The sequence below is a fragment of the Pituophis catenifer genome, unplaced genomic scaffold, assembly GCF_029215685.1.
Source record: "Pituophis catenifer annectens isolate HBS135680 unplaced genomic scaffold, rPitCat1.0.hap2 SCAF_2, whole genome shotgun sequence".
NCBI classification, from domain to species: domain Eukaryota; kingdom Metazoa; phylum Chordata; class Lepidosauria; order Squamata; family Colubridae; genus Pituophis; species Pituophis catenifer.
In genome coordinates this window covers 4,597,008-4,616,828 of record NW_027256882.1, presented here as the reverse complement: position 1 = coordinate 4,616,828, position 19,821 = coordinate 4,597,008, and the positions used below count along the sequence as shown (strand labels likewise).

General features: G+C 43.7%; 1 protein-coding gene across 2 annotated transcripts in view; it reads left to right on the top strand.

The window, feature by feature from the left end:
* Positions 1–6,045: 6,045 nt before the first annotated feature.
* The window catches only part of LOC139311621 (zinc finger protein 665-like), a 34,401-nt gene continuing 20,625 nt past the window's right edge, over positions 6,046–19,821 (top strand). The window contains exons 1-5 of one of the 2 annotated variants that reach the window (XR_011599949.1): positions 6,046–6,549; positions 6,775–6,889; positions 7,004–7,071; positions 10,526–10,655; positions 15,548–19,199. Coding sequence is in view for 1 of the 2 variants with exons in the window: in XM_070936103.1 (XP_070792204.1) it covers positions 6,136–6,549; positions 6,775–6,889; positions 7,004–7,071; positions 10,526–10,655; positions 15,548–17,485 (2,665 nt within the window). In the remaining variant the exon portion in view is untranslated. The remainder of the gene's footprint in view (positions 6,550–6,774; positions 6,890–7,003; positions 7,072–10,525; positions 10,656–15,547; positions 19,200–19,821) is intronic. The other variant, XM_070936103.1, reaches the window with a different exon arrangement.

The window sequence follows — 19,821 nt, the reverse complement described above, 5'->3', positions numbered from 1 at the left end:
AAAGGCAGAGCTTCAGGCAAGAATTGCCAACTGATACATGTTAAAAGGTTTCATACAAGGGAAATACAATGTAAGCATGTAGTGTGGAAAGATCTTCAAGTGCTTTTTCTTTATGCCTTTGAAGTAGTTTTTTGACTCCTGGTGCTATTAGTCCCTGCAGATTTTTGGGCAAGATTTTTCCAGTGTTTTACTGTTGCCGTCAGGGGTGAAATTCACTTATCTTCGCTACCGGATTGCAAATGTGAGCGTAGGCGCCTCCACACATACACAGAGCCTTCTGCGCATGTGCAGAGGGTAAAAAATGGGACGTGATGACGTCTGGTTGGGTGGGCGGAGCCTCCCACCGCCGGCACTACCGGATCACGCGATCTGGATAGATCCGGCTGAATTTCACTACTGGTTGCCACCATTGTAGGGCTGAGAGAAAGTGATAGGCCCAAAGTCACCCAACTGGATTCATGCCTAAGGCAGCTCTCCTGGTTACTGGCTTGGTGCCTTAACCACTCCATCAAACTGGTTCTTTCAAGTGTAACAGAAATTTTATTTTCTTTAAATATTATTTGAGATATATGTGGGAGAAACATTAGAACACATGGGAAAAGTTTGAGAAACTTGGAAAAGGAATCTATAAATGCAAGAAGGATGGAACTAGGGTAAGCAAGATTCCTTAATTTCCATGGTAAGATCTATATGGAAGAAATCAAGAAATAGGTGTCTGGGGGAAGAATTAAAGAGCAGCAGTCTTAAGAACTTCAATACAAGGAGCTCTCTTATTTCCTAGAAAAAGGTTCGCATAGGAAAGATAGAATAAATGCATGGAATACAAAGAGTCAGTCTGCTGACCTGCCTTATTTCCCATAAAAGGATCCACATTTAAGGGTCTAGTAAATACAAGGATCATGTGAAAAGAGGATATACAATCTTCCTTTCAGAGGATTGTCATAGGAGAAACTGAACAATGTATAGAATATGGAAAAAGTTCCAAGGATAGATTTCTTAATGCCAGAAGTATTACCTAATCTTGTAGTCCCAAACCTTTTGGGCACCAGGGACTGGTTCCATGGAAAACAATTTTTGCATGGATGGGGGCATGATTTCACATGATACCTAGATCCCACTCATGGCAGATAAAGCCTCACTCACGCAGCCCAGTTCCTAAAGGGCTGAAGATCCGGTCCAGGGGTTGGGGACCCCTGACCTAATCTGTTTGGTCTGGCTCATGAGAATTTTTTATTCAACTGTCCCAGTCATTATGCAAAATCTCTGCCTGGTCAAGCACGTTTATTTAGGCTGAAGTAATTACTGAAATGAGTCAGATCGGTTCTAGGCTTTGTAGAGAGTTGTCATATGCAAGTAATGCAGAGAAAAAGGTAAATGTGTGTATTTTTAGTTCTACATTTTATAAATGTTGGGACTTAAAACATTACCGAAGTATTTAAATTATTCTTTTTTCATATAATCTGATGTGCATAACTCTTGTTTAGCAGAAAAAAAATCATCTGAATGTTTATATGTACATGCTTGTGTAGCTTAGATCTCTGGGTGCAAAATTGCATTAATCCTGCTGAAAGAAGTGTAGGCAGTGAATTAATGAGTGCCTCTTGATAATTGCTGATGCCTCTTTACTTTCAAAATGGTTTTTTTGATCCAACTGAGCAATTTTTTTTAAAAAAAAAGTTTGATCAAGCTATTTCTCTTTATTTCCTACATAACCAGAACCGTATTTTCTGACCTTTTCAAGACATGCCATTCAGCTCAAATGGAATTTTATGATTTTTTTGTTTGTTTGTGTATTAGATTCCAAAACTTCTACATTTCTCAACTTTTTCAGGGGTACATTGGTATTAGCTTAAGCAGATTCCTGAGCTTGCAATACAAGGTGATCAGAAAAGTCAATCCTATTGAAATTTTAGGGGACCAGGCATTGCAAATAGGAGAAAACTACTCTTTACTGGCATGATTGTGACTGCACTTTTTTTCTTAATACAGCTTTAAAAAAACAAACATTTAGGTATATCGGGCTATTAACTATTTATCATTTTAAAGGTTAATGTAATAAATTATTGGGAACAATTTTTAATCAGTGTAAATGATGCCCCTAATTAACATAGAAGAAAACTAAAGGAAGAAGCCAGATGAATATGTGGGAGAAATTGGGGGGGGGGGGCAGTGGAATAACTTAGAAGTTTCTAGAAAGTGTTGGAATGATTTCAGATCTGATTCAGTATCAAAGGATTCACACTGCAGATGATGTTTCAGAGAAATCTATGGGATATTAGAGAAGCACTAACAAAGCAGTAGTTCAGTCAGTAAATTACAATATATGCCTGATACTTTGCAACCCTACAGCATGCTAGGCTCCACTATCCTCCCCTGTCTCCTAGAGTTTGCCCAAATTCATGTCTGCTGCATCAATTGCACTATTTAACTATCTCATCCTCTGGCATCCCTTTGTGCTTTTGCCTTCCGTCTTTCTCAAGACCAGGGTCTTTTCCAAGGACTCCTGTCTTCTCCTTAGTCAAAGTATTTGAGCTTCAGCTTCAGTAGCTGTCCTTCCAAAGAATAGTCAGGGTCAGTGGTGGGTTGCCCCCGGTTCGGACCGGTTCGGAAGAACCAGTAGTAAAACTGGCGGGAGGCCCCACCCACTGCCCCGGATGTCTTCATTTGCAATCTGCGCATGCGCAGAAGCAAGGCGCACATGAGAGAGAAGCGCACACACACACGCAATCCCGTAACGAACTGGTAGTAAAGGTAAGTAGAACTCACCCCTGGTCAGGGTTGATTTCCTTAAGGATTGACTGATTTGATCTTGCAAGGGATTCTCAAGCGTCTTCTCCACCAGCAAAGCAGATCTGCCTATAAATGAAGCAACAAAGGAGAAAAAATACATCTTGTGAGCTACGTTCTAAAATTTAGGATCTTCCTGAGGGAACTGCATAGCTTAATCTCAATAATGACAGAATAACCAAGAGGTGAAATCAGTGGTGAAATCCAAATTTTTTATTACCAGTTCTGTGGGCGTGGTGTGGCTTGGTGGGCATGGTAGGGGAAGGATACTGCAAAATCTCCATTCCCACCCCACTCTGGACAACCAGAGGTGATATTTGCCGGTTCTCTGAACTACTCAAAATTTACTCTACTGGTTCTCTGAACTCAAAATATCTGCTACCTGTTCTCCAGAACCTGTCAGAATCTGCTAGATTTCACCCCTGGGTGAAAAGAATGAGCTGGAAGGGATCTTAGAGGTCTTCTAGTACAGCCCCCTGCTCAGTCATCCAGGTCATGGTTGTTCCAAAGGGGCTTTATCAGGAGACAACTGGACTTTCTGATTTTTCTTCTTAAAAAATGACCCTTCAGTGATCCTCTAAAAGGATGCAGATGACCAGCTGTCTGCAAGGAATATAAATCCTTCCATAAGTCTATAAGTCTTAAAGTTGCTGAGGTTGGAGACTCCTGAACTAGACAATGGGTGCATGTTGCTTAATTACTGTATTGCAGAGATGTTTCTTTACCTAAAAGAGAATCAGAAGGACCTGGGTCCTTCCTTTTCTACAATAACCTTTGAATTGGGGATTAATAATTACCTTCAGGGGTGGGTTCTACTTATCTTTACTACCAGTTCGCATTGTGCCCATGTGTGCGCCCGTGCTTTGCTCATGTGCTCTTCTGCACATGCGCAGATTGCTTCTGATGACGTCCAGGTCAGTGGGCGGAGCATCCCGCCGGTTTTACTACTGGTTCTATAGAACCGGTCGGAACCGGGGGCAATCCACCACTTACAGAAAATTATAAAGTCATGAAATGTCACAGATGGGAACCACATTTTAATAAGCTTTGATGGATTTTATGGTTATCTTAATAATAATATAATACGGTATACTTATTATATGTATATTGAATTGAATACTTTTATTTGGCCATGTGTGATTAGACATGCAAAGTGTGTGTGTGTGTGTGTGTAAATATACATAAATAAATACCCACAACACAGAAATAGATTTATTCACACTGAGTAGATCTCTTGGTATTTTTCACATTTTCTTCCTGCTTTTTTCCCTTTTATATGTATTTTGGATATATGTAAATGTAGTTCCTTGATTATCTATGGTGAAAGGAATAATTAAAACAAAAATAACTTTTCACTCTTTTCCTGTCACCATTTTGCAATTCCATCCTTTCTCCAGTCACAGATGAGACACCATTTCCCCCCTCTTGATTTCTCCACCAAACGGCCTCATTCTGAGGTAAGATTTCTGGAACATTCATTAATTTGAGCCTTTTCTCCATTTTGGAATTGGCTTACCTTTGAGATTTCTTTCTCTTCAGCATTATTTCCTTGGTCACGAGCAGCTGCTCAGCATTTCCAATTACTTTAATTAATTTAATTAATTATTTTATTAAAATAGCTGAGAATTAATTCTTAGGCACCCAGAGTCATGAACGTGAGAAGGGCAGCTCCATATATTGAATTAAAGAAATGAAAACCGATAGAAACCTCAATTTTTCTGATTGTGGCTTCCCTGCCTGTGTTTCATCTTAGAATAGAATACAATAGCAGAGTTGGAAGGGACCTTAGAGGTTTTCTAGTCCAACTCCCTGCTTAGGCAGGAAACCCTATGCCATTTCAGACAAATGGTTATCTTCTTCCACTTCAGGCTGCAATTTGCAACAATCACAAGACACACAAGTTGCATATCCAAGAGAGGTTCCTGGTCCTCATCTTCTGACCACTCTGTTCTTTTTTCTTCTTCAGTGACATCTGGCAGGCACAAGAGATGGGTTGCTCGGGGTGCTCATTAGAAGAGGTTGGAGGGTTCTCTGCCCTTTCTGCTCCCCCCCCCTTGTGAGGCTGAGCGTCACAATTTGAGAAGAGCAGCTGTATGTATTGAATTAAAAAAAAATAAAACTGACAGAAATCTCCATTTTTCCAGACTGTGGCTTCCCTGCCTGTGTCCTATCTTCCTCTACTTCAGGCTGGGGTTCACAACAATTACAAGACACAAGTTTCCAGCAGAAGCTCCTGGTCTTCTGACTGCCCGGCCGTTTCTGACAGAATTTGGATCTTTTGGGGACCTCCTCCAATCTCTGCGAAGCCTTCAGGGCGGCTGTTCTTGAGGGAAGTCAGTTCCAATTCTCCAGAGAGATTTTTCTCCATCTTCACAGAGGTTTACTGGACAGGAAGGAGAGGAAGATGGAGAAATTACCGCCTCTGGAGACGTTGAAGCCTTTGTCTGACAGGGAGTCGTTGAGATGGCCCTTTCCTCCTACTCCCATGCCCATCATCCCTTCCCCTCAGACGCGCTCCTCTTTCCCGCCGTTTCTACAATCCTGGCACTTTGCCCCTCATCCACCAGGGGGAGCCCTCTGCTAAGAGAAGGTACCGTCATGCGCTTCCCCATTGGTCCAGTGGAGGGCGAACGTCACAGCTGCCTTTCCATAGGAGGCTGGGAAGGAAATGACATCACAAACACTTGCCGCTCTAGGACTCCGCACTCGCTCTCCTTAACCCCTGGGGCTCCACAGGAGGCGGAGAGGCTGCGGGAGAAGATCCAGACGTTCCCCGGGTGAGTTGGGGGCTCTTCCCGTGCAAAGGGAGGCGGAGGAGGAAGAGACCCCCGCCCGGCCCCACTCCGGCTTCGACCCCAGCCGCCCTTTCCATGCGAAGAGCCCGAGTGAGGGGGTGGGGGAGGGGGGGTCGGCCTTGCGGGGGCCCCGCAGGAGCGGAGAGAAGCCGGGCGAGGAGGAGGCAGGATTCGCACCAGGCTCCGGAGGGGAGAGAAGCGGGGCGGCCTCTCCAGCTGCCTCCTTCCCGGCCCTGCTCGGGGGCACCTCAGTCCTGCGCTGGGATGAGCCTCTTGGGGCTCCGGGGAGGTTGGGGGAAGGTCGCTCAGTGGCTGAATTCCACTTTCTAATTCTTAATATTTGTTTTTCTTCCCATCTCAGATACAGAAACTGGAAGCCATTTGTGGTCTTTGCAAACCAAAATTTATTTCTTGGGGGAAGAAGAAAAAGAGCGGGATCCCTTGCAGGGATCAGTCCTGCAGCCCCAGAAATGGTCCCATGAAGGAAAAGGCATCTGGAGACCCACCAGAGTCCTTGGAGCCGTTTGCAGTTGCTCTGCAGGACAGAGAAAGGATGGAGACACAACCTTTTGGAAAGGAGGGAAGCGGAAAAGGCCCTTCAGCTGCTCAGCCTGGGAAGGGGGGGAAGCTCTGGACAAGGACTGGGCAGGAGATCCTGGAGGAGGAAACCATCCTCCCTTCAGAAGTTCAGCCCTGGAAGTTCATCCAATGCCAGGAGGCTGAGGGTCCCCGAGGATTTTGCAGCCACCTCCATGACTTAAGTAGGCAATGGCTGAGATCAGAAAAGCGCACCAAAGAGCAGATGCTGGACCTGGTGGTTCTGGAGCAGTTCCTGGCTCTTCTGCCCCCAGAGATGGAGAGTTGGGTGCGGGAATATGGAGCAGAGACCAGCTCCCAGGCGGTGGCCTTGGTGGAAGGCTTCCTCCTGAGCCAGGCAGAGGAGCAGAAGGAACAGGTCAAGTTGCAGGTAAGAGTTCAAAGGAGAATAGAGAATCTATTTGAACACTTCACCCCTCCTTCCCAAACTGTGGCGCTATCCCACCTATTCTTGTAGGTTCCATTGTTCCATTGTTTTCTCACTCAACTTCACGGATGGATATTGGGGGCTTTGAGGTCGTGTTCCGAATATAGGAATCTCCTTTATTTCATGTGACATACATTAATTCTGCTTCTTCCTTTCTCCTGTTTGAAGTGCTGCACTGTGGAGATCAGAGATCCTGAGGGAAAGAAAGACCCATCAAATCCCCCTCAAGAGCTATTTTTCAGGAGGATCCCTTGGGAAGATCAAAGTCCGGACACCTCAGGAGGTAATGGAAGATCCTCTGATTACCCATCCGTCTTATCTTCACTCTCTTCTCTTCTATAGATTACCTCCTCCCATTTTGTTACTTATACATTTTGAAATTATTTATTCCTTACAGAGAAACAAAGAATGAAGTTTTCTGGTTTTTATGACGGAGATCAAACAGTGGTTGAACCTCCAAATCAAGTAAGAAAGGGAAAAGATATTAGCTTTCTATTCCCCCCCCCCCCACCCTTGTTTGGGCTGGGTTATTTATGTGTTCTTCCACAACATGGACATCACAATAGCAGGTTCAAGTTGCTATCAGCCAGCATAGCTTCCTCTGGTTATCTTGTTCTGCTAGGTACTTCTCCAACTTTTTAGTTTACAAGAAGCAATTTTTAAAAATCCTTCAAGAAGTAGGAATAAATGTATCACAGTGGCAGGAACTGCTAGAGACCCATTCTTTTTGTAATTTATTGACTTCGGAAGGTAAAGGTTGACAGAGTTGGAAGGGACTCTGTAGGTCATCTAGTCCAACCCCCTGCCCAAGCAGACCCTATACCATTTCTGACAGATGGCAGTCCATCTTCTTGAAAGCTTCAAGTGATGAAGGTCCCACAACTTCTGTTCCATGGGTTGATTGTTCTCACTGTCAGAAAATGTCTCCTTATTTCCAGGTTGAATCTCTCCTTTTCAGTTTCCATCCATTATTCCTTGCCTGGCCTTCAGGTGCCATGGAAAAGAGTTTGACCCCCTCCTCAAATATTGGAACACTGCTACAATGTCTCCCCGGTTCTTCTCTTGACTAAACTAGCCATGCCCAGATCCTGTAACCGTTCTTCATATGTTTTAGTCTACACTCCCCTAATTATCCTGGTGGTTCTCTGCACTTTTTCTAGAGTCTCACTCTCAACATCTTTTTTATAGTGTGGTGACCAAAATTGGAAAAACAAATTTAATTAGGTTTAGGTTTTAGGTTTTATTTGATTTATATACCGCCCTACTTCCGAAGGACTCAGGGCGGTGAACAGCCACAAGATAAAACACATAAATACAAAATTTAAAAGCAAAATAAAACCGAATTAAACAATTTGGCCCAAGACAGATTTAAAACACCCCAATAATTAAGAACAGATTTAAAATTTACATTTTAACATTGAAAAAGAGAAAGTTAGGCCAGGCCAGCCTGATGGAATAAAAAGGTCTTGAAAGCGCGGCTCCGTATCTCCGGGGGGAGCTCATTCCAGATAGTAGGTGCCCCCACAGAGAAGGCTTTCCCCCTGGGGCTGCCATGCCATGTCGCTCCCATAACCACCCGCACGGCTGCACTCTGCGCCAGTTGGAGCCTCCGGGTGCTCCTCAAGGGGAGCCCCATGTAGAGAGTGTTACAGTAGTCCAGGCGGGAAGTGACGAGGGCATGAGTGACCATGCGTAAGGAGGTAAGGAGGAGATAGATAGATAGATAGATAGATAGATAGATAGATAGATAGATAGAAAGAAAAAATGATTTTTTAATTGACCAAGTGTGATTGGACACACAAGGAATTTGTCTTCGGTGCATATGCTCTCAGCGTACATAAAAAGAGAAAATGCATTCATCAAGAATCATAAGAATCAAAAATCATAACCAATTTAATTGGTTGTCCACTAAGAGTCCAAGGTCCCTCTCACAGCTACTGCTAATAAGCCTGGTTTCACCCAGTCTATATGTGTACTTTTGGTTTTTCTTGCCTAAGTGTAAGACTTTACTTTTCTCTACATTGAATTTCATTTTGTTAGATCAGGCCCAGTGTTCAAGTCTGTCAAGACCCAAATGTGTGCTGTGCGCACATGTGCAGTACGCACCAAAAGGAGGCTTGGGAAGGTAAATAAAACCGAGGGGGGAATCAGCTGTGGTGCACGATTCAGTAGTTTTTATCACTACCAGTTCGCCTGAACCGGAGTGAACTGGTAGCATTTCATCCCTGAGTTAGTCCAAAATCAATCCACACAGGCCTCCTTAGAAAAAAGAGAAAAACATAAATAAATAAAAAAACAGGAGAAAGGGGGAAAATATTTATCTTCTGTCAATTAGTATTTGTAATCCATAAAGGCCGCTGAGTCCCCAATCTTTAATACTCCAGTGTTTCATATTATCGAAGCTAATCCCAATAATCCACAAGGTCAATCCACCCTGGCCTTTCTTTATATAAAAGTTCAAAGAGAGAAGAAAAGTATTTATAATCCATAAGACCCTCTGAGTCCCCTGTCTAATTCTCTGGTGTTCCAAGATGTCAAGCTAAACTCAAAGTTGTCTTCTTACCATGTTCTCAAAACAAATTTTTATCTTCCATTTTTCCCTTCGAGCATTCAAAGGTATTTATAATCCACAAAAATTCAAGGGGAATCCTTTTCTGCAGCTACCACCTATCTCGCTTTTCCCATAATAGTTTCTAAAAAAACCTCAATCTCCAATCTGTCTTTAAACATCGGGTGCAACAGTTCTGAAAACAAAGTGTATATATTCAGTCTAGTCACTTCTAAAATTTTCCTGGTTAGGTTAGGTTAGAATAGAGTAGAATAGAAAATAGACTAGACTTGACTTGACTTGACTTTGGAAGTTTTCTAGTCCAACTCCCCGCTTAGGCAGGAAACCTACATCACTTCAAAGAAATCATTATCCAATCTCTTGTATATTGTCTTTGGCAGTAGATGTCACCCTTATTCTCTTTTGCTTTTCCACAATGAGTTGGTAAATCAATGAAAAAAAGGAAATTTTCACTTGTAGCCCACTACTCAGGGGAAATAACTCATTTAAAATATTTTTATCCACATGCATGCTTTGAATTATACTTATCTTTTTAAAATATCCAGTCCAGTCTTTCTCGTGTTTCAAAATTTATTTTCCAGTCACTTCTCTCTCTACTTCAATGGATTTGTAATCAGCTCAAAACTTTCACTTGCTTTCACTTCACTTTTTCTTTGGAGGGAGGAACCTGTGCCCTTCCTCCTTCTCTCTGGAGTCCCTCTTTTCTTAAACGTATTTGGGGAATTAAACTTACTTCTGGGTAGAAATTAAACGATCCTTACCCAGAACCAGCACACTGCTTCATTTTCCACTTCTCTCTGTGCTTTCTTTGTCTCCGCTATCACAGCTCTGTTTCAGCCATTAATGGCCGGCTTCTTCTCCACCTGTCAGGAAGATTTTCCGGATCTAGCAAAGTAGACTGTTGTCCACTTGTGATTGACAAAAAGCCCTTCCCTTCTTTGTTACCTCTACAGGGTAACTTTGGCTCCGAAAAGCCTCCAGGCAGGCAGAAAATGGTTGGGTTCCGCAGAGCTCTGCTTGCCACAGCCGTCTTGCTCCGACGTCAGCACGGTCTCCCCTGTTACACTTACTAGTGTAGAGCCAGGTATCACCAATTCTATGCCTGTGCATTTGATTTTTCTTTCCTAAATGTAGAACCTTACATTTCTCAATGTTGTTTTTCATTTTGTTAGATGGGATCCAATCTGTTGATCCTTCTATTTCTTGAGCCTATCTTCTGGAGTGTTGGTATTCCTGTCAGTTTGGTCTTCTCTGCAAATATGATGAATTCCCCTTCTATCCTCTTGTCCTCTTAATGAAAATGAACAGATCTTGCGAATTCTCCTGTTCTGTTCTTTCTTCTGTGTTCAGGAGAGTCTTGTGTCCTTTGAAGAGGTGGCTGTGTATTTCTCTGAGGAGGAATGGTCTCAGCTGGATCCTGACCAGAAAGCACTACATTCCGAAGTCATGCTTGAAAACCATAGGAACGTGGTCTCTCTTGGTAAGTTTTCTTGTCCCCAATCAGAGAATTCAAGAAGACAGATGATAGTTAGTTTTTTATTAAAAAAACACTAATCAGACATCGTTTCCTGGGAGGGGGAAGGAAAGGATCTGGCCTTCTCATCCTCCAAGGAAGGAAAGTTTAGTTTTTTAGTTCTTATTATATTTGTATACCGCCCTTCTCCCGAAGGACTCAGGGCGGTGAACAGCCATGGTAAAACAACATACAAGACAAAATTTTAAAAACATATTAAAACAATTCAATCTTTGGCCAAAATTAAAACTTCCAATTAAAACGATATTAAACCACTTTAAAACCCAATTTAAAATCATTTATCCCATCAGACCGGCTTGCTGAAATAATAGGGTCTTCAGAGCACGATGGAAGGCACCGAGGTCGGGGATCCTTTGTATGTCCGGGGGCAATTCATTCCATAGGGCAGGAGCCCCCACAGAGAAGGCTCTCCCCCTGGGGGTCTCCAGTCGACATTGTTTGGCCAACAGCACCCTGAGGAGCCGAGCATGTTGGTTGGTGGGAGGAAAACAGTGGCAGAATGCGGTCCTGTAAGTAACCAGGTCCTAAGCCATGGAGCGCTTTAAAGGTGGTAACCAACACCTTGAAGCGCACCCAGAAGACCACCGGGAGCCAGTGCAGCTCGCGCAAGAGGGGTGTTACATGGGAGCGACGAGTCGCCCCCATTATCACTCGCGCGGCCACATTCTGGACCAATTGGAGCCTCCGGGTGCTCCTCAAGGGGAGCCCCGTGTAGAGAGCATTACAATAGTTCAGACGGGAGATGACGAGGGCATGAGTGACTGTGCGCAAGGCGTCCCGATCCAGAAAGGGACGCAACTGGGAAATCAGGCAAACCTGATAAAAAGCCCCCCTGGCCATGGCCGTCATATGATCGTCTAAAGACAGCTGTGAATCCAGGAGGACGCCCAAGTTGCGAGCCCTCTCTGAGGGGGGTAAGATCTCATCCCCAATAGCCAACGATGGTGTTAGCTGGCTATATCGGGACGTCGGAAACCACAGCCACTCAGTCTTGGAGGGGTTGAGTCTGAGCTTGTTCCTCCCCATCCAGATCCGCACGGCCTCCAGGCAACGGGACATCACATCAAGGGCATCATTGGGGTGGCCTGGGGTTGAAATGTACAACTGCGTGTCATCGGCATACAGTTGACACTTCACCCCAAAGCCACAGATGATCTCACCCAGTGGCTTCACATAAATGTTAAACAGGAGGGGCAAGAGGACTGACTTGTGGCGCCCCACAAGTGAGGAACCTCGGGGTCGACCTCTGCCCCCCATCAACACAGACTGCGTACGGTCAGAGAGGGAGGAGAACCACCGTAACACGGTGCCCCCCACTCCCACCCCCTCTAGTCGACGCAGCATGATACCATGATTGATGGTATCAAAAGCCGCTGAAAGATCTAGGAGGACCAGGACAGAGGAGCAACCCCTTTCCCAGGGTCTCCAGAGATCATCGAAAGAGTCAATGTCTCTTTGCAAGATCATGCAAGATTATTAGACTGAGATATTGCATTACTGGTCTCGTGTGATCTCACACTAAAGTAGTTTAGGCTTCTATTCTCTGCGAATTGAAGCCTGTACCAGATCCAGCCAAAGATCTAAAGCCATTGAGACTTTAGAGCAGCAAAATAGCCATTCTTGAAGCCTCCCAACCTTTCCAATCTCAGTGTGAAAAGCGTTTACAAGACAGTGGGAGGCTTCAAGCAAGGGATTTTGTTCCAAAATCTCATCACTGGGATCAAGGAACAGGCTGAGAGGGAGTCCTGCCTGTCAGATGCCATGGAGCAGATGCCAAGAAGAAGGGAGCTTTTTTCAAAATTGCTTCAGTTCTCACAGATCTCAGCTGAAATTAACCCACCTCAATAAATCTTAAGTTTTCTCCTAATTGCTGTGTATGTACCTCCACAAGCTTCTGTAAAAAAGGCATTACGAACTCTAGCTGACCAGATTATGGAGGCTGAAACCAAATACCCAGATTCACTGGCCATTATTCTAGGTGATTTCAACAAATGTAACTTAAGGAAAGAGCTTTCAAAATATTTTCAGCATGTCAATTGTCCCACTAGAGGCAAGAATACTTTAGATCATTGCTACACAACACTAAAAGATGGTTATCAGTCCTTACCACGAGCAGCTGTAGGACATTCTGATCATTGCATGATTCACCTTGTACCTGCTTACAGGCAAAGACTTAAAACCACAAAACTAACAATTAAATCAGTGAGAACTTGGACTGAGGAGGCAAAGCTAAATCTGTAAGCCTGCCTCGACTGCACTGATTGGAATGTTTTCGAAAATACTTCTGCAGACTTAGATTAACTCACAGATACTGTGACATCATATGTCAGCTTCTGTGAAGACCTATGTGTACCAACCAGGAACTTGTAAATACACAGTAACAACAAACCTTAGTTCACAGCTAAACTTAAGCAGCTACGTAGTTCCAAAGAAGAAGCCTACAGAAAAGGTGATAGAATCTGTACAGTCAGGCCAGAAACGTATTAACAAGGGAGATCAGAGCAGCAAAAAGAAGCTACTCTGAAAAGCTAAAGAATCAGTTCTCAACAAATGAACCAGCAAATATGTGGAAAACTGTTAAAAATATCACCGATTACGGCACACCTCCTTCCCAGTCTGAAGGAAATCAACAACTGGCAGATGACCTGAACGTGTTTTACTGCAGTTTTGAAAGGAAACTACAAGCACTACAAGCACCTATCTCCACAACCCCCATCCCAGACACACCAACAACAGCCAAACCTCCTACAACTGACCCCATCCCATTGGGTTAACAAACCCTGGTGATCACAGAAAAGGAAGTGCAAGATCTGTTTCACAGACAGAAGCCTGGAAAAGCACCAAGCCCAGACAAGATAACTCCTCCTTGTTTAAAAGTCTGTGCTGACCAGTTGGCCCCCATCTTCACCCAAATCTTCAATAAATCACTAGAGATGTGCCATGTTCCTTCTTGCTTCAAATGCTTCACTATCATCCCAGTGCTCTCCACCAAGGAACTGAATGACTACAGACCAGTTGCTCTAATATCTTAGTTATGAAAGCCTTTGAAAGGCTAGTAATGTCCCACCTGAAAAGCATCATGGATCTGCTGTTAGACCCCCTGCAATTTGCATACTGAGCAAATACATCAAAAGATGATGCTGTTAATATGGGTCTGCACTACATCCTTCAACATCTTGAATCTCCAAAGACCTATGGAAGGGTCCTCTTTATAGACTTTAGTTCAGCATTCAATACCATCATACTGGACATTCTTCTAACTAAACTAAATCAGCTATCAGTACCCAAACACACTTGTAAGTGGATCATAAGCTTCCTAACGGACAGGAAGCAGCAGGTGAAGCTGGGCAAAATCATATCAGATACCTGTATAATTAGCACAGGAGGCCCCCAGGGCTGTGTGCTCTCTCGACTTCTCTCTATATACCAATGACTACATCTCAAATGATCCATCTGTAAAACTACTGAAGTTTGCAGATGATACAACAGTGATTGGTCTCATTTGAGACAATGATGAATCCACATACAAATTTGAGGTTGAACAACTAGCCTTGTGGTGCGACCAGAACAATCTGGAACTGAACACACTCAAAACCGTAGAAATGGTGGTAGACTTTAGGAGAAACCCTCCCATACTACCACCTCTTACAATACTAGACAGCACAGTATCAACAGTAGAGACGTTCAAATTTCCAGGTTCTATCATATCTCAAGACCTAAAATGTACATCAAAAACGTCATCAAAAAAGCACAACAAAGAATATTCTTGCTGCGCCAACTCAGGAAGCTCAAACTGCCCAAGGAGTTGCTGATCCAGTTCTACAGAGGAATTATTGAGTCTGTCATGTGCGCCTCTATAACTGTATGGTTTGGTTCTGGAACCCAACAAGACAGACACAGACTTCAGAGGATAATTAGAACTGCAGAAAAAACTGACTACCAACCTGCCTTCCATTAAGGACTTGTATATTGCACGAGTCAAAAAGAGGGCTATGAAAATATTTACAGACCCGTTGCATCCTGGACATAAATTAGATCACTGCACACCAAGACAATTAGATACAAGAACAGCATTTTACCGAATGCCATCACTCTGCTAAACAAATAATTTCCTCAACACTGTCAAATTATTCACTAAGGCTGCATTATTATTAGACTTCTCATTGTTCCTATCGCCCATCTCCTCCCACTTTATATTGATATTGATTGTTTCCTGATTGCTTAATTGTACCCTATGACTATCATTAAGTGTTGTATCTTATGATTCTTGACAAATGTATCTTGTCTTTTTATGTACAATGAGAGCATATGCACCAAAGCAGGTATATACAAAAGTATGAAGGCTATTGCTTAATGCATTGTAAGCCGCCCTGAGTCTCCGGAGAAGGGCGGCATATAAATCGAACCAATAAATAAATAAAGACAAATTCCTTGGTGTCTAATCACACTTGGCCAATAAAGAAGTCTAGTCTAGTCTAGTCTAGTCTAGTCTAGTCTAGTCTAGTCTAGTCTAGTCTAGTCTAGTCTAGTCTAGTCTAGTCTAGTCTAGTCATCTAATTCCTCCTTGCCCTCATTATTCCTTAACTCAAAACCAACTTTGATTGAGATTTGCAGATATATAGATAATTGTAAAGAAAGAGATGTTTTCTAAATGTTTTCAAAGCTTTCATGATACATGAATATAGAAATCATCATGTCTATATCACACCACTGTAAGCATGTAAACATAAAACATAATGGAATTTTGGAAAAATTCAGAATGAAATTCACTTGATTTTCTACAGTTTGATCTTTTTCTCTAACCTTGTTATCATTTTCATTTCTCTTTTGCTTTGAAGGTAATAATGGTCAGGAGAATCAAGATTCCTGTGAACTGTACCAAGTGATCAATGCTAAAGATAGAATGAAGAAGTTTGGAATTCAAATGGAATTAGAAAGCCATGAGAGAAACCACTCAAAGAATTGGAATCAGGAAAGCTCATCTTCCACTGATGCTCCAGTGCAAGACTTTCTTGCCCAACAGGAGAAAATAAGGAAAAAATATATTGGGGAAAGTATGAAGCTAATCAAAGTTAAATTACATGTAAATGAACACTATTTAACCCAAAACAAAGGAGAAGATGCTATGAAAAGACAAAATTACAATGAGTCTCTTACATCTCAAAAAGTGATTGACACAAAAGAGAAGCCTTATAACTGTTTGGAATATGGAAAATGTTTTAGAACAAACAGGCAACTTACTTCCCATGAAAGGTTTCACACTGGGGAGAAGCCGTATAAATGCAGAGACTGTGGTAACAGGTTCAGAAGATATAGTAATCTTATTTCCCATAAAAGGATCCGCTCAGGAGAGAAACCATATAAATGCATGGAATGTGGAAATACCTTTACTCAGATCAGTAATCTCAGAAGACACAAATGGATCCACACAGGGGAGAAGCCATTTAAATGCATCGAGTGTGGAAAGACCTTTGCTCAAAGTGGTCAACTTATTTCCCATAAGATGATCCACACAGGGGAGAAGCCATATAAATGCACGCAGTGTGGGAAAACCTTTACTCATAGCAGTGGAATTACTATCCACAAAAAGATCCACACAGGTGAAAAGCCGTATAAATGCATGGAGTGTGGAAAGACCTTTGCTCTGAGCAGTGGACTCACTATCCACAGAAGGATCCACACAGGAGAGAAACCATTTAAATGCATGGAGTGTGGAAAGACCTTTGCTCAGATCAGTAATCTCAGAAGACACAAATGGATCCACACAGGGGAGAAGCCATTTAAATGCATGGAGTGTGGAAAGACCTTTGCTCAAAGAGTTACTCTTATTTCCCATAAGATGATCCACACAGGGGAGAAGCCATATAAATGCATGCAGTGTGGGAAAACCTTTACTCGTAGCAGTGGACTTAGTAGCCACAAAAAGATCCACACAGGAGAGAAACCATATAAATGCATGGTGTGTGGGAAAAGCTTTACTTATAACAGTGGACTCAAAACCCACGAAATGATCCACACAGGAGAAAAACCATATAAATGCATGGAGTGTGGAAAGACCTTTGCTCTGAGCAGTAGACTCACTATCCACAAAAAGATCCATACACGGGAGAAGCTGTATAAATGCATGGAATGTGGAAAGACCTTTGTTCAGATCAGTAATCTCAGAAGACACAAATGGATCCACATAGGGGAGAAACCATTTAAATGCATCGAGTGTGGAAAGACCTTTGGTCAGAGTGGTCAACTTATTTCCCATAAGATGATCCACACAGGGGAGAAGCCGTATAAATGCACGCAGTGTGGGAAAACCTTTACTCATAGCAGTGGAGTTACTATCCACAAAAAGATCCACACAGGAGAGAAACTATATAAATGCATGGTATGTGGGAAAACCTTTACTCATAGCAGTGTACTCACTAAACACAAAAAGATCCACACAGGTGAAAAGCCGTATAAATGCATCGAGTGTGGAAAGACTTTTGCTCTGAGCAATGGACTCACTATCCACAAAAGGATCCACACAGGAGAGAAACCATTTAAATGCATGGAGTGTGGAAAGAACTTTGTTCAAAGTGGTCATCTAAGTTCTCATAAGATGATCCACACGGGGGAGAAACCATATAAATGCATGAATTGTGGGAAGACATTTGCTCGGAGTTATGATCTTAGTTCCCATAACAAAATCCACACAGGAGAGAAGCCGTATAAATGCATGGAATGTGGAAAGTGCTTTGCTAAGAGTTGTAATCTTACTTCTCATAAATGGATCCACACTCGTGAGAAAGTATATAGCAATAGTAATTCCACTTAGACTTATATACCACTCCACAATGCTTTACAGCGCTCTCTGGGCAGTTTACAAAGTTAGCATATAGTTTCCAGCAATCTGGGTCCTCATTTTACCGACCTCAGAAGGATGAAAGGCTGAATCAACCATGAGCCTGTCAGTATCAAACTCCTGGCTGTGGGCAATTAGCTTGTAGTACTGCATTCTAGCCACTGCCCCACCATGCCTATAGATTTGTATGTATATGCATATTGTGCCTTTCTAATCCAAATGACACAAAGTTGAAGTAGGTTAAGACTACTGGTGCCAGGGCTCTGTCCAGGTGCTTTGACGGGATTTCCCACTGACATCAATGCAGGAGTTGATTGCCTTCGTCCCACACTGGAGGACGAAGGGATCCCTTGAGCTAGATGAATCCAGGGAATGGAGATACTGGATGGCTTTTTCCAGCCAGATGATTGAGAACCTTCAGGACAGATTTGACCGGATGAGCATCAAGGGTATGGGACAACTGTGCAGGTCTGAAACTCACAGTGATCCTTAATTGGCCTACTCTGATGTTCCCACCCCGCCACGGTTCAGTTCCAGCTGCAGCAGCTCAGTTGGCTAGCTCTCCCCTGATGGCGTCGGCAGATCAAGTCCAGGTCCACAAAGCCCGCCACCCCATCATCAATTGGTGAGTCCACCCATCCACTCATGCCATCTAGCAGGGTGGCAAGGACCCCCACTATGGGAATATTACTCTGGGGCCTGCTGGGTTCCTGGGCAATGGACTCTGGCTTCAGCATCGCCACAGCCTCATCCCCCCTCCCCCATCTGCCCCTTTACTGATGAAGGACAGGGACCTGATGATGAAGGACAGGGACCTTTACTGATGAAGGACAGGGACCTGAACAAGCTTGCATTCTTCCTGAAGCAGGTGTGGGCCCACAGATGATCATGGTGCAGAATACCCCAGTGACTTAGCCATGGTCCTGGCTGTGAGAACAAACACAGGGGAAAGCAGCAGAATGGGTGACCCAACTCCATGATGAAGAAGCACCAGAGCTAGGCAACACTGACCCCTTCCTGCAGAGTTGAGAGCTAGATTTAGATGACTTCCAAAACCTGGAAGCCGAAATGGAAATCAAGCAAAGGGGCCAGCCCACTATGGAGTACATCCGGGAATGCCGAAAAGTGGCTGGAAAGCTGCAGCAGTGGCCAGAACGGCTACGTGTCTTTCTTCAAGGAGGGCCTTGACTGCGAGCTGCTACATGCATGCATTTACCAAAGGGTCCCCAACCGAATCCATGAACGATCTCAGGTGGTGGAGGCAATGGACCTCGAACTCAAATGGTACAGAAACGCAGAGCCACAGAGCAAAAATCAAAGACCGAACCCAAAAAATGCCAGCTTGGAAGGTGATCTAACACTGGCCAAGTCGCAGAGCAGTTGAGTGGAGACTCAGGACCTCCCATTAAATGCTTCTGTTGCAGCCAGCAAGGCCGTTGGGTGGCCAGGTGCCTGGCCACAGCTCCCCAGCCAAAGGGGAATACCCCAGAGCTAACCAAGCCAAAGAAGCCCCAACGTAAGGCGCGAGAAAAAGGGAAGTTCGCCCACAAAGCCGTAAAGGTCTTCCCTCCCCCAAGTGAGGGAGCGAGAACTCCAGCCCAGGACATCCAGCAGCTCCTCCCTACCATGACAAGGGCAAGCATCACCTGATGGTAAGTGAAGCCATCCATCCCTTTGCCATCCAGTTGAGGCTCATGGTGCCAAAATCTGTGTTCAGGGGGATTTGGAGGCCATAATAGCCTCGGGCTGTACTCACTCCTAATCAGCTTGTTAGGAATCAAGGCAAAACCCCTGACCCAGCCCATAAGATACGAGCAAGTCAATGGATCATTGATAGGAGGAACCCGTCATACTCCTCACAGAACCAGTGAGGCTAGAGATGGGTAGGCACCAGGAGATCATCCGCTTTTTAGTGGAACCAAAAATGACTGAGCAGTTATTCTGGGACTATCCTGGCTAGATATTTAATATTTAAGGTGCTATGTTAACTTCTAGCAAACTAATTGGGCAGACTTGCTACCTTTCGCTGAGGTAGCAAATAATAATACCATACACAGTAGCACTGGATTCACCCCTTCAAAATCACAACTGGCATGGAATTCGTCCCCATGCCTGAACTCCCTAGGGAGCCACCTTCCTCTACGACTTTAACCAAATGGATGATGCAATTGAAAATAGTGGAAAAATGCTAAACAAGCTCTTCGAGAAATTGTGAAGACGTAAAAAGTGCAAGCCGATAAACATTGGTCCCCCACTCTTTCGAATAGGAGACAA